The 25,845-nt window shown below is 45.1% G+C and overlaps 2 protein-coding genes across 4 annotated transcripts in view; one reads left to right on the top strand and one right to left on the bottom strand.

The window, feature by feature from the left end:
* The first annotated feature begins 1,250 nt into the window (after positions 1-1,250).
* TTPAL (alpha tocopherol transfer protein like) lies at positions 1,251-24,593 on the top strand. Of its 3 annotated transcripts, XM_037012946.2 has the most exons (6): positions 10,012-10,203; positions 13,961-14,420; positions 17,293-17,486; positions 18,878-18,988; positions 20,866-21,154; positions 23,264-24,593. In XM_037012946.2, exons 2-5 carry the CDS (start codon positions 13,976-13,978, stop codon positions 21,142-21,144), a joined length of 1,029 nt encoding a protein of 342 aa, XP_036868841.1. In that variant the 5' UTR covers positions 10,012-10,203; positions 13,961-13,975; the 3' UTR covers positions 21,145-21,154; positions 23,264-24,593. The 3 variants fall into 3 exon arrangements, with proteins under 3 accessions (XP_036868840.1, XP_036868841.1, XP_017533275.1); XM_037012945.2 differs by lacking the exon at positions 10,012-10,203 and adding an exon at positions 1,251-3,520 and having other exon boundaries at positions 20,866-24,593; XM_017677786.3 differs by having other exon boundaries at positions 10,013-10,203; positions 20,866-24,593.
* SERINC3 (serine incorporator 3) overlaps positions 17,481-25,845 on the bottom strand; it is a 29,651-nt gene continuing 21,286 nt past the window's right edge. Inside the window, exon 11 of the mRNA XM_017677785.3 lies at positions 17,481-18,354. The gene's annotated coding sequence lies outside the window, so the exon portion shown is untranslated. The remainder of the gene's footprint in view (positions 18,355-25,845) is intronic.

Genomic DNA, 25,845 nt, shown 5'->3' with positions numbered 1-25,845 from the left:
TATACCTATTTAAAAGGCATAATTTTATGAGTTTTGACCTACATACTCCTGAACCCATGACCACAATCAAGATGAACATTTCTGTCACCCCAAAATTTTCCTCGTGCCCCTTTATAAGCCATCTCCTCCTCATCACATCCTCTCCCCCGACCCTTCACCTCCCCGGCCCCCCCACCAGCCCCATTCCCAGGCAACCATGATCACAACAGATTACTTTCTTTCACTATAGATTACTTTACATTTTCTGGAATTTTATAGAAATGCAGTCATACAATTTGTACTCTTTGTCTCACTTCTTTCATTGAGCATAATTATTTTGAGATTCATCCACATTGTTGCATGTATCAATAGTTTGTTCCTTTTTATTGTTAAGATATATATATTATAATTTGTTTACCACATTGCCCTCTGGATGGGCATTTTTCCCCCAGATTTTTGATCATTATAAATTAATCTGCTAAGAATTCATACAGTGTTTTTGAGTGGACAAATTAGGATAGGAGTGTGATTGCCAGGTCATATAAGTATATGTTTAACTTTTTAAGAAACTGCTGCAAACTGTTTTCCAAAGTAGTTGTACCATCTTGCATTCCCACAACAGTGTCTGAGAGTTCCAGTTGCTAGGGTATCTTTTTACATTTTTAGCCATTCTAAATGTAGTAGTTTTTAAACCTGTGGACCCCATTGATGGATTGATGATTTCTTAGCCTTTCTGAGCCTCACTTTTCCATTGTGTAAAATGGAGATAATCACATCAGCTTTGAAAGGTAGGGAAGGTGTAGTGAACCAGTACATAAGCAACATACAGTATAAGGACTAGCACATGGTACTTGTTTCATAAAAGGTCATTATTTTATTGCAATTGAACCCCAGCCATCCCTTTGTCTGGAGACCTACCCCAGAGCACATCTTCAAACTAGATGGTAAAAGCCGCTTCCTTTGCAGGGAACGGGTGCTGTTAGTCTGGAGGAATAGCAATAGCAGCACTGTTGCAGTTGATCCTTACAAAGCCCTGTGAGGTAAGTGTTTTTCTTTCATTTTACAGATGAGAAAACTGAGGTGTAGTAACCAGTCATTGGCCAAGATTACACAGCAGCTAGGCAGTTGTATTGGGATGTGAACCTAGATCAGTCTGGTTTTGGGTCCAGAATCTTGCTAATGGAGCACGTGGCTCAGGGCTAGCAAAAAGGCCCACTCACAAAAGCACTTCCTGAGGCTCAGGGCTATCTTCAGTAGGGTTCCCTGGAAACAGAGCCTGAGGCAGGGATTAGGCACATGTGATTTATTAGGGGAGAGAACCAAGCAAAGATATAGTCTCAGGTCAAGTCTTGCAAGGAGGCCAGCCTTTATACCTCTGCATAAGCTGGCCATCTAATGCAAGCCACTCTGTGGGTGAGGGGGAGAACTTTTTGGGTGAAGTGCCTTCCAAGGTCATGATACTCAGGAGAAGGAGAAACAGTAAGCTATTGGAAACCAACAATTGAAACATCTACTGGGGTGGGAGTACTGACCCCATAAAGAACTCCAGAGGTTCCCAAGGCACCCATACTACTTGTCTACCTAATGAAACAAGCTCTAGGGCATTCTGGAATATTCACTTCCCAGGCTTCTTTTGGAGAATTCTCCATCCTGCTGCAATCAGCATGTCGAACAAATCCACCTGTGACATAATTAAAACGTAACCTTTATTTTTGTCTCCCATTGTCCCTTCTAAAATGTATTTGGGGAGTGATGTTTTCACTGCCAGTAGGTACAAACATCCCCATTACTCTTCCACTCACTCTCAAGAAACAGTTCTATGGTCACTTTAGGAGGCAAACACAACATGAATTTAGAAATTAGAATGTCCAGTCAAGTTACAAAATCAAAATTTCCAGCTTGACTTGGGTTGAAACCTTCTCTCCTCACCCTGCTTGGTCCTACTGCAGGCTGGCAGCCTACTGTGGGGGGGAATGGTGTGGGTCCCTCTTCTCTTTTCCTTCCTCCTCCCCCCAAGTGGGGCTGAGAGGGCAGAGAGGAGAGGGTCTCATTTGACCTGCCGCCATCCTGACGGACGCTGAGCTCTCTGGATCCAGCAGACATTAAAAGCTGCCCCTTTTTGTCACAGGATGCTGTTATAGGCTCCTGGAGGTGGCCACTGCTGCAGGCCCTTCTCACGCTTGACCTTGATGGATGCACTTCTCCTCCTGGGCGTCCCTAGCAACCCCTTCCTCAGCCCTTAGGAATCCGCCATCATCCAACTCTAGCTTCTGGCTGCCACCACTTCTCTGCCCCTCCATGAGGCCCTATGGGACAGGACCCAAGCTGACCCCGTGTAGGTGCTCTCTGCCCGTGCTGGGCCATGGAAACCCTCAAACAGCCACTACTCTGCAGCACCTGGGAGTGTGGACTGACCTCAGCACACCCTACTCTCTAGCTCCTTCATCAGTGCATCTGAGCAACCTGTTTCACCCAGCCTCTCCATGTCCCTGCCTCCCCCAGACCACTAAGCCCTCACACAGGGGTCACGTTGAGCTCCCCAAAGAGTCCCCTCCTAGAAAAGCCCATTCCACTCTTCCAAGAAGGCCCCCAAAGGATTCCTTGTCCCCTCTTTCCATTACAGAACTGTGGGTGAATACGCAGGTAATAATCCATATAAAGGTTTTGAGTGGCCCCATCCAACTTCCTAAGCCTCAGTTTTCCCATTTCTTCATGGAGGTGGTGATACTTACCCACCCGGGGTCATTGTGCGGACAGAGTGACACAGTGAATTTACAGAGCATTGCCAGATCTGACTCTCTAGGACTCCACAATCACGGACATGCAACTCCATCTCTGTGTGACCATTTACTAGTGATTTTCTTCCCTGGGTCTCAGTTTTGTCACCTACCAAATGGTACTCATAAGTGCCCCTACCCAACAGTGTCTCCACGAGGTTGGCTGTGTGGATGCATACATACACACTGCATAGCACAGAGCCTGGCATTTGGTAAGAATTCAGTCCTGCCAGATGTTAGGCTGCACAGGCTCTTAGGTTGGTACTGGTGGAGCAGTCCCTTAATTGTCCCTTACCTTCCCAGGCCCTGTTTTGGAAATGCTTCAGCCAGGCCGAGATCTCAGACCCTGGAAATAGAGAGGACAGCCTGTGCTTTCAAGCAGTCATGCTGACTCAGGTTAGAAAATCAATGTGTGACCAGAATAACACAGCTGGGTTCTCAGCTCTTCTGGGATATCTTCTAGTCCGTCCTGCACATGTTTTTATCTCACTCTCAGCGAGGTGGCACCTCTATTCTGGGTCCAGATTCTGAGGCTTGTGAGCAAAAGGATGGCACCCAAATAACAGAAGTCTCTGGCTCCTTGAGGCATAATAGGCCCAAGGGTCACACGCTTCGCATGGCCCCCCCGCCCGGGGTCAGGCATGTTTGGCACTTGCCAAGCCCCTGACTTCTCCCAGCCTTATTCTGGACACTTCTCAAGCCAAGTCAGGCTCCGGACAGCTGGCTGGGCAACCCACGACCTCAGACTGGGTCAGATCCACCAGGTAAGCATCTGTTTGTTTAAAAGTATGGAACATTTTGTTCTTTAGAATCCCAAGGGCCAGAGTATGAACCCTCCCCATCTACAGTTCAAGCCCTGACACTGCCGTTTACTCTTGGCAAGTTTCTTCTGAGTTCAGGTTTCCTGTCTGTCAAATATAGACTAAGAAGTAACCCCACCTTGTAGGGTTGTTGTGAGATTCAGGTAATGTGTGTGAAGCAATGGTGCATACACTGGCAGGCACTCAATACCTGGGAGAGGTTGCAAACAGGGCAGTGGGCACCATGTAAGAAATGCTGAGGTGCGCACTCTGTGCACGAGAGCACAGGCTGGGAGCCGGACTGCCTGGCTTCAAAACCAGTGCTCTACTCTCTTCTGTGTGGCCACAGGTAACCTCTCTGAGTCTCACTGTGTGCTTTTCTTCACTGTAAAATAGAAACAACAGGGTCATGGGGACTCAGTTAGATTAGGACTGTTTCAGCTAGGAAACAGTCACTAGCACACAACAATCACTTAATGAGCATTAACTGTTTTTAATTACACAAGTTAGTAATGATGCTGAAATCACACAGGTATGGGTGTTTGACAGAATTAATGGGAAGGGAACTCATATTTAGTGAGCATCTACTATGTACCTGGTGCTCCCAGAAGCCGTATATCCATATCTGTGTATATGGGCATGTGTACACGCATGTGCACACACACACACACAGAAGTAGGTATTTCTGTTTTCATTTTTTTAAATTTTGTTTTCATTTTTAAAAACCTTTATATTGTAAAACAAACCAGAGATGGAGGAAATCATACAAATTAAATTTGTAGCTCAGTGGGTTATTTCTAGGCAAACACCTTGTAACCACCACCCAGGTCAAAAAATAGAACTTCGCCAGCCACCTCATAAGTCCCTCCAGGTACCCCATTCCAATCACAGCCCTTCTCCCCAGAAGTAATCACTAACCTGATTTTTGTAGTAATTAATTCCTCACATTTCTTAATGGCTTAATCATTGGAGTGTGCATTCCTAGACATTATATTTTAGTTTTGCCCATTTTTTAAAAAACACAGTGAGTCTTTTAAAGCTTCTCTTAATCCATAGGTTCTTTCTATATCTCTTTCTTTTCCTTGTAGTTTATCTGTTAAAAACTTCAGGCTGCCTAACCTATGGAGTTTCTCAAAATCTGGCTTTTGTCTATTGCATCCTCACAGTGCAGATCAACATGGCCTTTTGGCCTCTGTGTTTCCTGCAAATGAACAGCTGGATCGGACCCAGGTCCATCCCTTTGGCATGTTACAGAGGGTTCTGGGTTCTTTTATCAATAAGCACATACACGGCTGGAGTTTGCTCTTTTTTGATGTTAGCTGCTTTTGTGTCCAAGGGCTAAATACATTAATTCATTGCAGGCTGCAAAATGGCAATATGGTATCGTTTTGTTTTCATGTATTAATTGTAGTAACTTTATAAGAAGATTTTTTTCTTACTCTGTTTTCTGGTTACCCAGGGGTACAGTTCATATAGGAAAGGTGAGATAAATACTTGATTCTTTCCTTCCTTTACCTAGTTTTAAAGAATGTAATTTGTTCCCTGTAGTGTTTTTGCTGAATGTCATTACGAACTCAGAAGGTGACCAATTAGTGTGTTTGCTGAATATAGTTATGAACTCAGGGATTGAAACATATTTGGTGAGTTCAGATCAATTGCAGTTACCTTTGTTGCAGCTGGAATTACACCATTACACCATCTTCAGGTTGGCTTCCAAGTCCTTTTAACAGCCTTTGATAGTTAGTTTCCTGATTATCTGAAATAACAAGATATTCCAGGCTCATCTTAAACATTTCCTGCTACAGATCTAGCATCAGCAATTTCTCCAAGAGTTCCCTTTATTTTTTTAAATAGAAAATGACATTTAAAGACTATAACCAGAATCCTAGGTATGCTCCCTGCTACCAGATTAGTCATTCTTTTTAGACCTTCTTAGTGGATAGAACTAGGTATTTTATATAAATATAGATACAGGTACTGAAAAAAGAGAGGGGATGAGAACTCAACAGTCCAAGCAGGTTTATTGCTGAACCTGAGAGGGACCCCTCCGTCCTGGTCAGCAGAACAAAGGAAAGAGGGTCTCTAACAGGTCAAGAGGCTTTTTATGGCCAGGTTTTTTGGCGAGCTCTTTGAGGGGAGGGGTCAGGGAAAAGGTGGGCTTGTTGCTTGCTGACGTGTCCTGGGGAGAATGCTTGTAGCCTAGGTAAGACAACACCTGGGTCTCTCTGAGATGGTGGGTGGGCTTATTCAAAAGGTGGTACTCAGGTCCAGATTACCTGCTTGGACTGTTGAGTTCACATCCCCTCTCTTCTTTCAGGTATATTATGTACAAATATATATATCTTGGTTTTCAAGGACATAGATGATAAAATTGAAAGATTCTATAATTACTGATTTGCCTTAGCCCACTTTAAACACAAAACAGTCTCAGAATAACAACTGAAACTACCACTACTAATTAGAATATTGAAAACGGACACAAACATTTTTGCATCCTGCTAAGGACCTCCTAAACAAGGGGCATCCCCACCCCCTGCATTTTACACATGAAGAAATGAGCCTCTTCAAGGCATGGTTCAGAGTCTCCTACTTCTGAGTGTCCAAGGCAGAAATGTAGAAGACAGAAGTTCAAATCCCAAGTCAACCATGAAGTCATCATAGCTCCGCAGGCAGTTTCTTCTCCCTCTCTGAGCCTGTTTCCTGACCTGTGAAAATAAAGAGGCAGGTTTACATCACCTCCAAGGCAAAGTAAAATTTGGGTCTGTGATATCATACAGACTTGGCTCCAGTCCAGCTCTGTTACTGAAAAGGGCCCCTAGGCAAGTGACTTCCCCTTTTCGGGTTTCCTTGGGTAGACGGAAGGACCCTAGCTGGCTGTTCACAGAGTTGTAATATGTCATAATTGAAATCATACAAGAAACTATTTAGCACAGCGTCTGACATATATAATCCCTCAAAAAATGGAAACTCTTTGTTGTCATTGTTTATCTGAGACTCTTCTAATCCTGAGATAATGTGGTTCTACAAAATGTAGCACTGGGAGGAATAAAAAGTAATGGGATTCAATTGAGTAATGGGGCAGGGACTTCCAGGGCGTCTGAATTCTCTTCCAACCCTCTCCTGCCCCAAGACCAGGTTCTAGATGGGTGTTCTGCTCCTCCTGCTGTCAGTGTCTGGGATTGCACCCTGGGCTTTGGGTACCACCAGCTGCACCACAGTCTGGGTTGAGGATAGAGGTTTATTCCAGTGCCAAAGACACTGCAGTTTGGACAAGATCTTCCCTTGCTCTTTGCCAGAAGAACTGCCATTTGTAAAAACACTTAATTCTTTTCCTGGCATGGAGCAAGGTGTTTCCTTTTATGAGTTTATTTAATTAGCTTTTTGCCCATGAGAAACTAGACAGAAGCTTTGGAAGTTTGAATGACTTGACCAAAGTCACATAGCTGGGAATAAGGTTGCCAAATTGGGGCAGGCATGCTGAATAAGGCATCCAGAAGACTTCCTTGTTCTTATCTCTAGAACGTCTGAACATCTTACCTTATATGGTAAAAGGAACGTTGCAGGTGTGATTAAATTAAGGATTTTGAGATGAGGGATGATCTGGGTGGACCCAATGTAATCACATAACTCCTTTTAAGAGGGAGGCAGGAAAACTGGACAGCTACATGTAAGAGAATGAAACTGGATTATTGTCTAACCCCATACACAAAAGTAAACTCAAAATGGATCAAAGACCTGAATGTAAGTCATGAAACCATAAAACTCTTAGAAAAAAACATAGGCAAAAATCTCTTGGACATAAATATGAGCAACTTCTTCATGAACATATCTCCCTGGACAAGGGAAACAAAAGCAAAAATGAATAAGTGGGACTATATCAAACTAAAAAGCTTCTGTACAGCAAAGGACACCATCAATGGAACAAAAAGACATCCTACAGTATGAGAGAATATATTCATAAATAACATATCCAATGAGGGGTTGACATTCAAATTATATAAAGAGCCCATGCACCTCAACAAACAAAAAGCAAATAAGCTAATTAAAAAATGGGCAGAGGAGCTGAACAGACAGTTCTCCAAAGAAGAATTTCAGATGGCCAACAGGCACATGAAAAGATGCTCCACATCGCTAATCATCAGAGAAATGCAAATTGAAACCACAATGAGATATCACCTCACACCAGTTAGGATGGCCACTGTCCAAAAGACAAACAAATGTTGGTGAGGTTGTGGAGAAAGGGGAACCCTCCTACCTTGCTGGTGGGAATGTAAATTAGTTCAACCATGTGGAAAGCAGTATGGAGGTTCCTCAAAAAACTAAAAACAGAAATACCATTTGACCCAGGAATTCCACTCCTAGGAATTTACCCTAAGAATGCAGGATCCCAGTTTCAAAAAGACATATGCACCCCTCTGTTTATCACAGCACTATTTACAATAGCCAAGCAATGGAAGCAACCTAAGTGTCCATCAGTAGATGAATGGATAAAGAAGCTGTGGTACATATACACAATGGAGTATTTTTCAGCCATAAGAAGAAAACAAATACTACCATTTGCAACAACATGGATGGAGCTAGAAGGTATTATGCTCAGTGAAATAAGCCAGGCAGAGAAAGACAAGAATCAAATGATTTCACTCATCTGTGGAGTATAAGAACAAAGCAAAAACTGAAGGAACAAAACAGCAGCAAACTCACAGAATCCAAGAATGGACTAACAGTTACCAAAGGGAAAGGGGCTGGGGAGGATGGGTGGGAAGGGAGGGATAAGAGGATTAAGGGGCATTATGATTAGCATACATAATATGGGGGGGGGGGCACACAGAAGGCAGTACAACACAGAGAAGACCAGTAGTGATTCTATGGCATCTTACTATACTGATGGACAGTGACTGTAATGGGATATGTGGTGGGGACTTGATAATAAGGGGAGTCTAGTAAACATAATATTGTTCATGTAATTGTACATTAATAATAGCAAAATAAAATAAAATAATAATGAACATCAAAAAAAAGAGGGAGGCAGGGTATATTGTATCCACAGCCTAACAATAGATTGTATACTTAAAATTTTGCTAAGAGAGTAAATCTCATATTGTGTTTTTGCCAAAGAAAAATTTTTTTTAATTTAAAGAGGAAGACAAGAGGATTAGAGTCCATAGTACATGTGAGAACAGAAGTAACAAGTTGAAGTGATTCAAGGAAGGGGCCATGAGCTATGGAACACAAGTGGCCTCTAGAAGTTAAAACAATAAGGAAATGGATTCTCCCAGGCCAACACCTTGATTTTAGACTGCTGACCTATAGAACTATAATAGAATATATTTGTTTGTTTCAAGCCACTAAATTTGTAATAATTTGTTATACCAGCAGTAAGAAAATAATACATAGATTTAGGGGAAGGAAAACCCTATGAAATAGGATGCCCTATTAAATTTGACTTCTGATAGAAAGCAGTACTTTTTTAGTGTAACTATAACCCAAATGTTGCATGAGATATATTTATATTTAAGAAGAAATTGTTGTTTATCTGAAATTCAAATTTAATTGAGTGTTCTGTATTTTATCTAAGATGTGGTGGAGCCAGACCAGGAGTCAAAATTCATAACCTCAGGCTCTTCCTCCCGCCTCCCAATCTAGCATCCGGTAGAAGCTGCCAAGTTCCAGGAGCCCTCGGGGGTGAGTTCCCAGCTCCCTGGACTTCTCTTACCCCTGGAGTAGGGAAGGGAAGAGATCCTTACAGCCATCTCTTGCCTACAGCTAAAGCTCAGCTAAGGCTCTGAGTCCTTCTAGATCACAGAATTTCTCTCTAGAAATGGTTTAGTCTCTTTACTTTTAAAAAAAGGGACCTAAACGATTTGTCTTCAAGTTGTTGCACAAAATATGTGTTTTTGGCGAGGGGTGGGTACTGGTAAAAGCCTTTTCCAAACTTACCATTTTCTGAAGGGGGACTGGTGAACCCTAAAGCAGCAAATTATTAGTAGTGATCACTGAGTCAGGATTCCAGAGCAGGAATCATGTTACAGATGCAGAAAGAAACCGAGACCCAAGGAAAAATGGGACGCGTCCAAGATCACTCAGCCAATGACAGATATACCCTGGCCTGGAATCCCCCCCTTTTGGAGCAGCCTGTCCTGACGGCAGCTGTCGTGGGAAGAATCCTGGAATGCTCATCCCTAGTGTAGGTTTGAAACCCTTTCTTTCAATGACCAGAAACTGCCAGTTTCTCATCATGAAATAAGGGAATTCCGTAAGTATGAGGATTTAATAAGACAATGGATGCAAAACAGCAGGTACATTGTAGTATGTTCTCTGAAAACCGCAGCTTTCTTTCTTCTCTGGACTTCAGTTTCCCCATCTTTCCCATCTCAGCCCGCTGGCGCTCCCTGCTCTCCCACCACACGCCTCCCCAGGTTCCGCTCACTGGGCGGAGTGCAGCCGCCAGGTGGGGCCAGCCAACCAGCCCTGCGGCGACACCCCGCACATGCGCACTCACGGGCGGCGACCGCCTTCCACGCCCTGCACGTCACTTCCGGCGCGAGGGGCCGGGCCGGCCGGGCAGGGAGTGCGGGTCGGTTCTGTGCGCGCTGCCGGACGAGGCTCCCGCTGCCGATTGACCCGCGCTCCGCCCCGTAGCCGGGCCGGTGAGTGCCCGCGAGCCCTTCCGTGTACCCTGGGGGCGGGGCTGGGGAGCGGGACCCCATAGAGGGAGGGTTAACCGGAAGAGGGACCCCAGGAAATGGGGACACCTGGGGAAAGGGTGACAGCCGGAAGTGGGGGGCCTCGGAAGGTTTCGCTGGGACGGGAGGTCTTCAAGGCCCCAGGAGAGGTGGCTGCCTGACCTCCCTTTGGTAGGGTGGGGGTGGAGGAAGGTGATGCTCACAAAATGATGGGCCCCAGGTGAGGAAGATTCCCGGCTTCACCCTAACAAATGGTGTTCGCACCCATATACATGTCCACCCATCAGCCCATTCACCAGACTGTGACTGAGTCTTGTTCTGTGCTTGACACTGCTGAGGCCCCAGAGATTAAACAAGAAGCTCCAGGTGGGGTGTAGAGCCCAGAGCGGGGATAAACACATCCTTGTTCTGCCTCATTAGGTGTGTACCCTTGGGCCATCACTTAACCTTAAATCATAGGCTAATATTTACGAGTACCCTGTGTCATGTGCCAAGGACTGGGGATGGCAATGAATGTGGCCAGCAAGTTGTCTGCCTTCATGAAATTTACATCCTGGTGGACAGTTTTCTACTTTGTGAAATGGTAAAAGTGATTGTGCTCTCACCAGATCTATGAAGATTAAATGAGAAGTGGATATAAAGTGCCTGTCACAATGCTTGATGCATAAAACCCTCAAGTACATATTATCTCTTTTCATCATCCCACTATGACCTAAGCTTGGTAAGGCAAAGAATTATATTGTTGGTTGTGTCCCCAGCCATTACGAGCACAATAGCTGACACATAAGTGATCAATAATGTAAACACTGGACTGCAATTTCTACAAGAGAAATAGGAACCCAGTGCTTTGGAAACTTAGAAGGAATCACCCTGAGGGAGTCAGAGAAGGTGACATTTAAGCTGGGCCTGGAAGGTGATGAGTTGTCTTTTGGAAACAAAGAGAGGAAATTCCAGGCAGAGGTATGAGAGATGCTCGAGGTATTCTCATAATGGTCTGTCATTAGTTTGTTTTGGCTGGCATTTAATGTACATTGAGAGGGAGAGAGGCTGGAGGGGGACTTTGAGGCCTGCAGCCCACAGACACTGTAGTCTGTGTCTGAAGTAAGCACTGGAGTGGGATTTCAGGCATCTGTTGGTAACTCCCATGGAGACAAGTCATGGGTCCTGTGAACCATGGTGGTTCCATTCCTCACTCAGCAAACCTCTGCCAAGCAGATTAAACTCATTCAATAAACATTTATGGAGTGCAGACTATGCGTTTGACATCCTGTCAGGTGCTGGGTTTAGGGTGATACACAAGACAGGTATAGATGTTGCTCAGAAATTGCCTGCAGACAATTACAAACAAATTGGCTCTTGGTGCCAGAGAGCTCCTGGACGGGAGGCTCCTACCCAGGCCTGGAGTGAGAGAAGGCTTCCCTCTTCAAGCACTATCATCTCTCATCTGGATTATTGCAGTAGCCTCTGAATGGTCTCTGCTTCTGTCCTTATCCCCTTATAGTCCATTGGTAAGACAACCAAGCGATCCTTTTAAAATATAAATCAGATCCTGTCACACTCTACTCAAAACACTTCATGGCACCCACCAAACTCAGAGTAAAAGTCAGAGTTCTTACTGGCCCACAAAGCCCGTACTCCGTAAATTCATCTGCTAATACTCTCCACCTTGCTCATGTGGCGCTTGCCACACTGGCCTCCTTACCATTCCCCAATAAAGCCTGGTATGTTCCTGCCTCAGGCTTTGCACTTACCCCAGATAACTGATGACTTGCTCCCTTATCTCCTCCATCTTTGCCAAATACCACTTGGGTGAGGCCTTCCCTGACCACCTTATTTAAAATTGTAGCTCCTATCTCCAGGTACATCCAACCCCTTGCCCTGCTTTATTTTCTTGCCTTCACCATTTTTTAGTAGATTATATAGTTTATTTTGCTTATCATCTGTCTCCCCTATTAGAATCTAAGTTCAAAGAAGGTACAGTTTGTTACTGTTGTGTTCACTATTGTATCCCCAGTGCCTGGAAGGCCTGGTACGCAGTAAGTGCTCAGTGTTTTTGAATGAATGAAGTGGCATCTAACTGGGACTTAAGGGTGAATCGGTATTGGTCAGGTGAAGGACTGAGGGAAGAGCATGCTAGTCAGAGGAAACAGGATGTGCACAAGACACCACACCTTTGGGAGGAAGTGAGAAAAGCTGGGTGGGGCTGGAGGTTAGAACACAAGGCACAGAGTAGGCAGAACTAAGATTTAGAGGGAGTGACCTGGTCACTGGCTATGCGCACAGACCCCTAAGATGGTCCCTGCCTGCCTTGTTGAGTCAGAAATCAGTGACAGCCCAGGCACAAGAGCTTGGCTTTGAAACTGGCAGCCTGCTGCTGCCTTATTCCTGCAATATCTAAGGCAGCTGTTTTGTTTCTGTTTTTCATTCAGAAAATTTCAAGAAGTTCATTCAGATGTTCTAAGCAGTACACACTAGTGAGATTAGGCATGCAAGAAATTTATTGGAGGCAATGCCTGTGAAACATAAAAGGGAAGGGATCTGGAGAAGTCAGGGAGAGCCTTCACCTGCCGACACAAGTCCAGCCCCTGGGAGGGAGGTTTGGGCAGAAGGTCTGGGACTGTAGTGCAGTTCCCTGAAAGGTTCCCCCGCCAAGCTGACAGGGAGCCCTCGAGGCAGTTACCTGTTGGAAGAGTCCCATGTGTTACTCAGTCATTGGCTGGGGACAGTCTGTGGAAAGTGTAGCATCCACTGAAAGGTGGACCAGAGGGACAGCAGCTGGGGCCATTTCTCAGTTATGCTCCACCCCAGCAGAGATGTGATCAGCCCAGTTTCACAGCCACACATAGGTGGTTAAAAATCCGAAAGTACAGTAAAAAGTCTATCCCTCCTTAAATGTTCAACTGTCTAGTTCTGTTCCCTAGAGGGAACCATTAATAACAGTTCTCTGGTATTTCCTTCCAGAAATTCTAGGTGTATTCACAAGTATATATACATATTTTTTAAATATATAGTTATTTTATGCATAGTTTTGCAACCTACTTTCATTTTGCTTAATGTGTCAGTTCATAAAGATCTGCTTAATTCCTTTTCCTGACTGAATAAATATCATGACTGAGTACTTCATAGAATATTTAACCAGGGTCCAACTGGTATAAAGTGTTTCCAGTCTTCTCCTATTAGAATCGTACTTGTAATGATCAGCCTTGTGTGTATATTTTGTTCGCACATAGAAGTGTATGTCCTGGAATTGGTATGCTGAGCCAAAGGGCATGTGTTTCTAAATTTTGACAGAAATTGACTAAGTGCCCTCTAGAGAGGCTGTATCAGTTTACTCTCCCACCAACGGCAAGCATATCAGAATGCTCACTTTGTGTTTGTACCAATCTGAATTTCAGAGTTGTTTTAAAATCACCTTTCTTTAATTACAAGTGAGGTTGAGCACCCACTCACACTCCTGTAAGTGAGGCCGTGGTGTTTGCTGATGAGTGTGTCTCCTTCTGTGGCTGCCTGGCTGCCTCCGTAGAGGTTCTAACTTACTTCAGTCTATGGCGTTCGACCTGTGTATGTGGTCGGGATTCAGTTCATTCCCCAAGTTGAGAACCACTGCTCCAAGTTTCCTTGGCTTGACGGAAGTGTCACTGTCCCTCTGTCGTGCCACCCCGGGGTGCGAAATGTGCAGTGCTGGGCTTTACTCATTTTGCTCGGGCTTCTGGTTTGACAGGGATCTTGACTGCTAATGTCAGAAGAAAGTGACTCTCTGAGAACCAGCCCTTCTGCGGCCTCACTTTCCGAAAATGAGCTGCCGCCACCACGTGAGCCTCCTGGCTATGTGTGCTCGCTGACAGAAGAACTGGTCACCAAAGCTAAGGAAGAGCTGCAGGAGAAGCCGGAGTGGAGGCTCCGTGATGTCCAGGCCCTCCGTGACATGGTGCATAAGGAGTACCCGAACCTGAGCACCTCTCTGGACGACGCCTTCCTGCTGCGCTTCCTCCGAGCCCGCAAGTTTGATTATGACCGGGCCCTGCAGCTTCTGATCAACTACCACAGCTGCAGGAGAAGCTGGCCTGAAGTCTTCAATAACCTGAAGCCGTCGGCCTTAAAAGATGTCCTCGCTTCTGGATTCCTCACTGTGCTGCCCCACACCGACCCCCGGGGCTGCCATATCCTCTGCATCCGCCCAGGTATTGCCCTAGACGGTGGTGGGGCATGTGGGGACAGTCTCTCTGTTTGGGAGGTGTCAGTCCAGCACCCTCTTCCCCTCTCCTCTTTTGTCCCCTCTTTGTATTAGTCAAGGTTCTTTGGATTGCAGATGACAAAAACCTACTCAATCTGGCTTAAGAAAAAAGGGAGGATTTAGTCTATGGAGACAGATGCATCTCACAGAACAGTGAGCTGAAGGTGCAATAGCTCTCAGTAGGCCCTGGAGCCCAGAACCAGATTCCAATTCATCCCCCATCAGAAATGGAGGAGCTGAGATGGCCATTACCCTGCCTGGCAGCCTGTGTATCTCTGGGCCACACATTTCTGCTGTCTGTTCCCTCTCTTCTTCACTCTTCTCTCTGTAGACTGGCCTTTGCTGCTTCTGTGCACATGGCCAGATCTGGCACCCTTTAGCTGCCAGGTGTACCTGGCCACCCAACTAAGTTCCTTCACTGAAGATGCCAGCTTCCTGGGGTTGAGAATCTGGTGGGCTGAGGGTCCAAGCAAGGCCACCAGGATCCCCAGCCGCATCCCTCCTTTGTAAGTAGGTGAGGGACGTGGGCTGGGCAGACAGCTGGAGAGGAGTCTGTCTTCCAAGTGCCTCCTCCTCCTCCTCCTCCCCCCCCTTCCTTTCCTCTACTTTGTTAAGCTCTTGTAAAGATTCTCTTTAGATTCACTTTCTGATTTCAGTGCTTCATGACAGTAATCAGAACAGCTTGCCTTTCTTTGGCACAGTAGCTTTCAGTTGGGGACAGCTCCCTGTCCCCTCCCCCACAAGGCATTCAGAAATGTGTGGGAATGTTTTGGTTGACACAGTGGTCAAGGGATGTTAGGACCCGGGCCTTCTGGCCCGTCATTCCATTCTCTCCCATGACACCAAATGCACAAGGCACTCTGTGTTCTCCCCTCCACCCAAGGCCTTAACGTTTTCCATCAGACCAGAGCTGAGAAAAAATTTGAAAGTAAGATAGCAGTATGCTCCCCACCCAAGCCAGAAAAATGAGGACGTACTGGCAGCCCTCTTTTGCTCACACGGACAAACTCCTCTTGAACGGAAGCCTGATGGGGCTGGAAACCTTCGCACACTTGACTCTGCCAGTAAGCCCCACATCACCCTTTCTTTTAGTCATTTTACCAAACCTTCTTTGGAGACTAAACCTTTCTCTTGAGTCTTTCCTATGAACCATGCACAGTGTCAACTGTTTTACCTATTTTAGGCAATTTCCAAAATTAGGAAATTTGGACAGAATTTATTTGTTTTTAATTTTATTTTATCAAATGTATATCACAGTGGTTCAATAGTCCTCCTCCCCCACCCTCCACCCCCCTTCCTTCCCCTTTGGTAACCACTAGTCACTTCTCAGTGTCTGTGAGTCTAATGCTATTTTGTTCCTTCTGTTTTGCTTTGTCTTTATATTCTGCAAATGAGTGAAATCATAATGTATTTGTATTTTTATGCCTGAGGGGTGTTTATTTTAAAACAAGTGATGCAGTGGCAATTTCAGGGCACCAGGAGACTTAGAAACCAGTGAGAAAAAAACAGAGGGTTTTTCTGCTGCTCCTCTGCACTCAACTCATAAGAACATTACAAAACAGTGTCAGATATGACCACAGTGATTTCAGCTCTTTCCTTGAGTGGTTTCACCCCTTTGCTTATGAGATGAAATATTGCCCCTGTATGTCTGGAGCAGATCTAGACCCCCTCCCTACCAACTTACCCTCAAGAGGCGCATGCTCAGAAGGTTTTGTTCTCAACAGGGTATTGACTTTGCTTTTCATAATCTCTTTTGAGACATATGTGATTGAGAGGGATGACATCCAGTTCTGTAGAAGCAGGTTTAATTGGCAACAACATTAAAACAGCAAGCTGGCATAATTTTGGACAGAGATCTTTTTCATAGTAATTTTGCACATATTACATTGGTGGCGATCATGAAGTTTTATCTTTCTAAGAAAGGGACACACAGATCTTGGTTGACTGTTCTTGAGAATAGTGGTTAACAGGTAAAAGGTGTCATTTTCATCTTTTCCCAAAGAAAGGAAAGACTCCTTAATTATATGGGGAGTACTAAAGGAGCATCTGGCCTGGAAAGGGGAATTTGCTCCAACTATGCCATTGGAAAGCTGTCTGCATTTCTGCTGTCCTTGGTGTGGCTTCATTCTCAGGCTAGCTCTGACCTCACGGGGCCCCTGAGTCTCAGGCTTCCAGCCTCACCACTCTAAGAGGAAAGAGAGATCTTTTTTTTCCAATGGGCCAGGGTCCCAGAGTTAAGTCCCCTTAGCTCTGCTTGACCTGGCTTGGATCACACACTGCGGCCAGGAGGATGTCAAACCCAGACTGGCCAAGCCCACATCTGGAGCGAGGAGTCAAGTCAGTTTTACCCAAACTGCATGGCTAACATGGGAAGGGGTGGTTCACCAAGGAAAACCAGGGTGGTGGTATGAAGATCAGGGGACACACCTGATGGCAGGGCAGAAGGCACAGATGTCCATTATGGTAAGTATTATTATCCCATTCTACTGAAAAGATGTAGGCCAGAGTGAGAAAGCAACGTGCCCAAGGTCACACAGCTGGTAAGATTCACACCCCCAGAGGTGTCTGACTTCAGAGCTCATGCCTTTAATTTCAACATTTAATGGCATTTCCATTTCAGAATGTGATACTGTGTTTAGAGTTAAGAAACACAGCTGCTGCTTAGGGTGTCCCATTTACTGTCCTAAACAGAATCATGCCAGCAGGGTATCTTTCTTTTCCATTTTTAAAGTTTTTAGTAAGGAGATAAATCTTAGCCTGTCTAATTACTTGTTTGTATTCATTTCTGTAACGTACCACCCATCTCTTATGACCTTAAGACAGATGGATACCAAGCAACTACCCAATTACTGAAAACATCCGAGCTGTATATTTGACATTAGAAAAACTCATTCAATCTGAAGAAACCCAGGTGAATGGAATTGTAATTCTTGCAGACTACAAAGGAGTGAGCTTATCAAAAGCATCTCACTTCGGTCCTTTTATAGCCAAAAAGGTGATTGGCATCCTTCAGGTATGGCCCCTGTTTGTTGTCTGTCTGTTCTGTGGTTGTTGTGGCCTTCCTGGGGGCACTGACCATTTATAGCTGATCTCAAGTTACACACAAACCTGACCTCCCACTCCTACAATCAGCACAATACAAAAGCATTATGGGAAGAAATGTAAAACTCCTACTTACCACTCATTCTCATCAGGATTTCCAGTAGTTACTGAGGAACCTTCATTCTGGGCAAGAACAGCTTTAGGGCATGAGACCAAAAAACCAAAGAAATGCTTCTACCTGAGGTGGTAGAGCCTCTTCTGCCTTCTACAGGACCTGGGGCCATGGAGCACTGCTAGACTGCTTTGGCCAGATACTTTAATATCTCTTGCTCTGCGTTGCAAGGCTTGAATTGCTGGGAACTGTAAAGCTCCTTATGTGTCTGCTCGGGGTTGAATGGTTCGCAAAGCACTTTCACAGTCCTTATAACCCACTCAGTCCTTCAGGGAATCCAGTGAGAGGGACAAGGCAGGAAGGATTTTTTTCCTTTTGATAGATGGGAAAACTGAGGACTGGAGGGTGGCCTGGCCCAGGTCTCTCAGCTCCAACAGCTTTGAAAACTCTTGCACTCTGACCCAGCCCATGGGGCGCTGTCTCTCGTGAGCTGTGGGGGGCACCAGAGATACAACAGTCCTCATGGAATTTCACAGTGTGTGAGCCCCTACTGTTCACCAGGCTGATTACTTAAAACTTGAGGGTCACATTTGGTTGTGATCAGATACGTGCCAGTACTCCAGCTCCCCTTGGCTTCCACTCCTCTTTGGATGCCCCTGCTAAATACTGGGGGGCTTCAGTGTCCAGATGAGTTTGGATCAGTATTTTTCTAGACCTGTAAGACGATCTGGGGGGAGAAAAATTTCCAGGATTAGTAAATTTGGGGGATGCGGTGTAGCTTGTTCCTTTTCTTGCCAATTTTACCATAAACATTTGCATAGTAAAAGCTCTGAATAGTCCTGCAGTTAAGGAAGACTGATTGTATTTAATCTAGTGTTTCTCAAACTTGTTTACCTACCATGGAACCCTTTTTTGTCTCACACTTAATACCATTCTAAGAAACAGACTTTGGGCCCCACTGATCCAGGTCTGATACTTGCTAGATCCACCCATACAGGGTCAGACCATTTCTTGCCACAAGAGGACCAGCTCTCCACTCGTTTGCCCTACTCTCTCTTAACCCAGCTCTGGGTTCCTAGAGGGACTCTCCCTGAGGCTTGCCTTCCTGTTTAGCCCCAACTCAGGCTGTGTTGGACGAGGCCACAAGAATCAGATCAGACTGATATTGGGGCCTAAAATGAAGATTTAAATGGGAGTGGATAGTTGCAGACACTCCACATGTGCTAACAGCCTGTTCCCTTCCCCCACAGGATGGTTTCCCCATTCGGATAAAAGCAGTTCATGTGGTGAATGAACCTCGAATATTTAAAGGCATTTTTGCCATCATTAAACCATTTCTGAAGGAGAAAATAGCGAACAGAGTAAGTGACGGTCCTATTGTTTTAAGATACTTTAATTTTTTTCTCCCTTATTTGTGACATGTATATATTTTTTGTGACATCAATACATTTATCTTAGTTTGTTATTTTTACCCTGGGACTACTGATTTGGAAAGTACAGGGTTACAGGTAAAATAAATGAACAATTCTTTCCATGAAGGTTAGATGAAATCAGTAAGAATATTTGACAGTAGAGAGAGCAGAGCCAGGATTATCGTAAGAGCTTCCCTGTTCTAAAATTGTGTAGACTTCTTAATATCCTGGCCTGGGCACTGTGAACCAACATTGTATTTTATGTGTAAAGGGACATTGAAGAGGGTAGTCATTGGGCAGGGAGTTGTAAAGAGTTACAGCAATTTCGTATTACAGCTCCCTGGGGTTTAAAAAGGCTAGTTAAGTCTTTCCGTTTACCTGAAGTGTTGTCTCACTCTAGTTTGTAGAGTAATTCAAGGTTTATAAGATATGTGAGCTTTTAGCTTAACTCTTATCAGAAAGGGTAGATGGCACTTTAATAATGATGGTTTTTCTTTCTAAGCCCCAAAAAGCTGCTTTCAACTTTTCCCAATATTGTACTTCAAATGTGATAGGTGGTATTTTTCTCCTTTTCTCCTTTGTCCCTAGGCCTAGGAACACTGTGGTCACTCCAAAGATTAGGTCTTGAATTTTATACTCCTTTTCAAAGAGGAAACATGGAGAATCTTCTCAAGGTTGCAAGGGAGAGAATGTAAAATCCAGATCCGATTCCTAGGCCCTTTCCCTCGAGTTTAACTTATCAGTTCACGGGTGGAGCCCAGGAATCTGTGCTTTTAAAATCTCCTTAGGTGACTCAGTTTAGTTTGAGAACTGCTGATTTAGTGGCCTCCCTGTTTTACCCATGTTGGTATCTGGAGATCCTGTTTGGAACCTATTTTTACCAAAGCAGCCTTTGGACCAGGTCTTTTACATCTGTGAAATGACTTTCTTTGTGGCCCATCATCTTGTTCATTTGTTCCTTCCTATGTTCATTCATCCATTCAAAAATATCTGTTGATCAACTACTATTTACAAGTACGTTCTAGATGAACAAAACAGACCAAAATCTTTGCCCCCAGGAAGCTCACATTCCAGACACATAGACAACAGATTATGTATGTGCTCTAGTATTAGAAGGTGGTAAGTGCTGTGGAGAGAAATAAAAGAGAGAAAGGGGATATAGTAAGTGGTGAAAAGGAGAAGAGGGTCATAGGCTTCAATAGGGGGATTATAGGTGGCATTGAGAAGTTGGCATTTGAGCAAAGACTTCAAAGTGATGAGGGTTGTAGCCTTACAGATATCTGAGGGACCAGCATTGGCCTGACCCTGAGGTGGCAGCAGGCCCAGTGTGCTGGAGGAGCAGCCAACGGGAAGAGGGCAAAGAGGAGGCAGAGAAGTAACAGGGGCCAGATTGTGATGGGCCCTGAGGGCCACTGTAGGGACTTCGGCTTTTAGTCTGTGTGATATGGGAGCACCAGAATGTTGTACACAGAAGATGACATGGTCTGACTTACAGTGAACAGAGCTAAGGGTGTGAGCAGGGACACCAGGTTGGAGACTGTCGTGGGAATCCAGGTGAGAAGTGATGGTGGCATGGTACCATCAGGGTGGCAGCAAACTGGGTAGATTCTGGATATATCTTGAAGGATCAGCCAATAGGGCATGAGGTATAAGGAAAAGAGAATTAAACTGTCCTCAAGCAGTTTGCAGGAACTGGAAGGGTAAAGTGGCCACCAACCATTCCTTTATTCATCCAACAAATAGTGATATGAGCACCTACTGTGGCGCAGGCTCCTGAATTACTGATAGCCTGAGGACGTGTGTGTTTTCATTTCATTCCCCTGTAGTTTTTCCTCCATGGGTCTGACCTGAACTCTCTCCACACAAACCTTCCAAGAAGCATTCTCCCCAAGGAATATGGGGGCACGGCTGGAGAGCTGGACATCTCTGCCTGGAACGCGGTGCTGCTGGCCTCGGAGGAGGACTTTGTGAGAGAGTTCTGCCAACCTGTCCCTGCCTTTGACAGCATCCTGGGCGAGGCCCCGCTGTCCGAAGGGCTGACCTCAGACACGCAGTGTGATGACTCCATGAGGGCTGTGAAATCACAGCTGTACTCCTGTTATTAGCCAGTCCCCTGTGAGTGCCACCTTCTTTAAATCCTTTCCTTTTTTCTTTGGAGAGGCACAAGCAGAACTTGAGGTTTTGCTCCTTGTATTAAATTGCAGCAGGGAAGAAAAGCCTGCCCAGTTCTGAGGGTGAGCCATGGGGTGAACCCTGGGTTACTTGTATTAGTACATGAAGATGTGGAAAATATCCCAGGGATTTCCAAACATTTGGAATCCAATTTGCAAACATTAATCTGGAAGTTCTATCTGGCTCCTATACATCTCAAAGCAAGGGAAGTCAGGACCAAAGTCACTTGGGTCCCATGTTCCAGGAGAAAATGACCCAATTGGCCAGTCAGTGTAATTTGTGCTTGTTATGAAATAATTCAGCCAAGCCTGCAGGGTGGCCACACATGAGACTATGGGAGTTTGTGTCTTTGACATGAATCCTGACTATATAGACCTCTGTTGCTCATCAGAAACTTCAAGTTTGAGGTCCAGGCCTGTTGCCATTCCTGGGTTTTGAAAGTACCTTAATTCAGTCACCCCAGGCATCAGGATTCAAGCAGCACTTCCTGATCCAAATCCAATTCGAGTGCCAGAGACGTCCAAGCACCACTGGGATTCATTGGGTGACTCTTGCAATAGACACAAGCTTTCCTGGACACACAAGGCCTTAGCCCTGGTTCTCAGCAGAATCATACGGGATCCCGGAGGTGTGTGATATTTCTCAACCAAAAATACTGCATTACAGGCCTGTGTAGCTCCAAGAATTTTGGCTTAAATATTACGAGACCTGGGCTCCACCCCCAGAGGTATGACTGTGGATAAGACCTGGGCCTCTGTGGGCCTCAGCTTTCTCATCTGTAAAATGGGATGGGATGAAATGATGCTTAGGACCCTTTTGGCTGGTGAAGTTCTGGGATTTCATTTAGCTATTGAATGTTAGACTTCGGATTTCTGCCTAGAAAGATGACTGTTCAGATGCAGTGTTGAATCCTGTTTTTTGTGGTACATCTGGGTCTTTCTAAGAGGGCTATCAATATTTGGCCCTGCTTTTAAAGAAACCAGGATGAACATTTACCTGGGACTCAGCAATATCAACATCCTTTTTTGTAGTGAGGATTAAACTTGCAAAGGATGGCTTTTGTGAGGGCAGGTGAGAGATCATCAGGTTCTTGTATACACTCCTTCCATCCCTGAAGCTCTGGTGATATATTATAAACCTGGCAAACAGGGGAATGGTCAAATTACTTGGGATTCTTAAATTTTGGTGTCTGGAAATGAATACAAGGGTCGGTTACTGCTGGGACCCCCACTCTCCCAAGCACACTTGAGTTTCTCTCTCTGGTGTGGGTGGACAGACTTTAGTTCATCCAGCCAGACTGAATGTTAGTTCTGCATTTCAGCACTTTAGACTCTTCTTGTCAAGAATTTAGCCTTAGCCCAAACATCATATTAAGGTGGTTCATCTCGTGGCTTTTGACCTATTTCCTTTCATATTCATTCCATGCAAATTATGGTGTTAAACAGTGACAAGTACAATGTGTCCCTTCTCTGTGCATTACTAGGCCACCTGGCAAGGTGGACAGCTCCATTAGGAGAGGACAGTACCTTGAAATTCAAAGGCCAGTCTGTTGCTCACAAGCTGTTCATCTTTATAGCACTTTTAAAAATGTCTGGAAAAGTTGATGAAATTCCTTACCTCGTTAGTGCCAATTCTAGGGAAGGCTCTCTTCACCACGCATACTAACCCTGGATCCTATAGGGACATGGTGGAGCTGGAAGTGCCAAAATGCACATCCCTGGCTGCCTGTGCTTCCATCTGACAATGCTGGCATGACCAGCATTGCTGAAAAGTTCTAAATGGGACAAGTTGGGATAGCTAAATAAGAGTTCAGAATCTAATTGCCTGGATGGGAGAACTAATTAGAGGGTTTCATTCTAAAGAGGAAAGAGATTAAAAAACTAAGCAAAATAAAGTGAGGCAGAGAAGTGAATCTCTCAACCACACCAGGATTCCAAGGTTTAGACTCTGCACTGCATTCCTGGCCAATTGCCTCTGTCTCAGTGACTTAACAGAGGGACGGTCAGCACAAAGAGGAGTATCTCTAAAACCAGGATGTTGCCCATTTCCCAGGCCTCTCCAGCCGGACCAAGGAGCCACGTTGTTCAGCTTCTAAAAGGAGTCAGAGCCAAGGTTTGTCTGTCTTCTGGAGCTCCTGTGCTTTATTTTGGCTCCAAAGAGAGATCATTTTGGCACCTCAGGAGGTTTGGATCAAGCTGCAAAAACCAGGACCTTCCCTGGGTGAAAATGAAGACAGCCTTCACGTGGCTCCACCGGGTGTTTGTAAAGTCACCCCAGCAGGGCAGGGGGATGGCTAGGAGGCAGGCAGCGCACCTTATGCAGCAGCGGGAACACACTGACACACCTAACTGAGCATCAGAATCTGCGAGTATTTCTTTCAGGAAAAAGCTCTAGCCTGTGTCACAAACACCTGAAAACTAAATTTTCTCTAAATTCACGTTAGTGTGTAGGGAAGGGAAAGGAAGAGTGTATCATACCTGAGTTCCAGCTTTACATGGCTATGTGGTCTTGGATGAGCCACTCAATTCACACTCCTGAAATTACATGGTAAAGGTGATCCGACTCTACTCGGAACTCTCAACCCTTTGTTCCTGGCAACAGCTGGCTTTACCGCCAAGTACACTGTACTTTCTCTCTTGAGAGGCTCCCTTCCTTCTCCCTCACAATCTGGGTTATTTAGGAAATGCAGGTCTGAATTAATCTGTAATCTTAGGTAATATGGGGGTTTTCTCCCTCTTCTACACAAAATTCTGTAATTGTGCCTTTTTGTGGATCCTATTTTTGCTTTCACAGGGACAGGCTGGAAGAAATGTACAGAAACAGCTGAAAGTGCAACCCTAGCTTTCCCTTCTTTGGGTTTACTTGCTCTTGGCAAAAGTGGTGTTAGCTTCCTCCGTACTTCATCCTGCTTTCACAAGGAGCCACCCGTCCTTAAGAGGCTTAACAAACTCTTCAGGCACAAGATAGTACCTTCTTACAGAGAAAGTCAGGGCAGTAAGAGGTATTTTTCCTCAATTCCTGTGAGATCCAGATTTTCAGGGTTCTCCCTAGGTGGGAAGTTCCCTTAAATGCCATCTGAGTCTTGGATCAGTCATGGGTAACTTTTTCATGTGGGTAGGCAGAGCGATAGTCCCATTGTCATTCCTCATTTTAAAGTTTACAAGCTTTTAAGGTTTCCTTTGAAACTTTTTTTTCACTGAGGAAATAAAATGTTACCTAAGCTAATGATGTAAGTGTGGCTTTCCAGTGGCATGAGAGGTGTGGATATACGAAACAGAAAACATCAACTTCAAGAAAGGTGCCCATCCTGGTAAGGCCTCAGCATTGGGATGTAAATTTTGTAAATCCAAAGTAAATTCCTTTCTGCTCACTTGACTAGAAATCGTTTGCCTTAAGGAACAGATGTCCTCAGTCATATACTCAACAGCACTTGCTCCATGGGAAAAGCTCAGCGTGACCTGTGGATGGAGATACTAGTGATGATTCACTTTTGCCAGTTAGCTGCTTTTCCTTTCTTCTCACTGGGCGGCACGGTAGTCAGGGAGTAAGTCAGCTGCCACTGGTGATTCCTGTGGATACGCCACAGCCTCTTGACCTAGCAGTTAGTAACCTGCTACAAGTGAAATACCTGCCTCTGGGGCCAAGATCCCCTGACAGCATCCTGACAGGGTGGGAGGTGGGCTAATTTTCTGAGGAGTTTGTCAGCCACTGGTTCATTCCTCACTTCACACTGAAATTCCATTTGGCTTTGAGTTTAGGGACACATAGTAGTGGATTCATCTACTTCACGTTTGTTTTGACCAAAAGTTTATTTTTCTAGTGCATTTTCTAAGTCCAAGTGGTGAAAACATGTAATTTTAGTATGCATGACTGGGTCTTAAACAATAAAAATCCCTGTAACACTAAGTGTGTGTGTTTTCTTCTGTGACAATGACAGCTTAAAGGTCTTACTATTCATAGTTACCTGCTGGCTTGGGCAGAGCCCCCTCCAGGCGGGGCGGGAGGGCACTGTGGCAGCATAGTGATTCTGCGGACGTTGGGCAGGCTGCCTCTCAAGATCATGTGCAATTAGAAGATGCCAGCTGCACACAGGGGTAGGCACAATCAAAGTTTTCAGTTTTCAAGGCCCAGCTGTACTTTCTGGACTGGGCATGACTCCTTCCAGAGATGGCTAACAATTCCCAAGGGTTTGTGCAGACTGGGCATCCACTGTGTTAAGTGTTAGCATATGAAATCTCATTTAATCTCCAGGCACACTTAATGAAGTAGTATTAGTGCCCCTCTAGGGGAAACAAGGCACAGAAAAGTCAAGCAGCTTGCCCAAGGACACAGTCAAGACGTAGAGCTGGGATGCAAAGCCAGGCAGTCTGACAGGAGCCCAGTACTTCCTTCTGATGGTTGGAGCTAGGCTGTGCACGACTCTCATTCTTGTGGTTAGCCCCCAGACAGAATACAATGGGAAAGTGGTTTCTGGGTTCTTGGAAAATGTAAAGCAGAGGTTCTTAACCTCTGAGACCCAAGTTGTAATTGCACATTTTATTCTGGAAGCACCTGTAAGTAAAGCCAGACTTCTGAGAGGTAACTAGGTATGGCTTGATCAGCTCTGATCCCATGCATGCTAGCTGTTTCTCTAT

This window comes from Manis javanica, chromosome 5 (assembly GCF_040802235.1).
Source record: "Manis javanica isolate MJ-LG chromosome 5, MJ_LKY, whole genome shotgun sequence".
Taxonomy (NCBI): Eukaryota; Metazoa; Chordata; class Mammalia; order Pholidota; family Manidae; genus Manis; species Manis javanica.
Note: the sequence above shows the minus strand (reverse complement) of the source record. Positions and strands in the feature narration are given on the sequence as shown.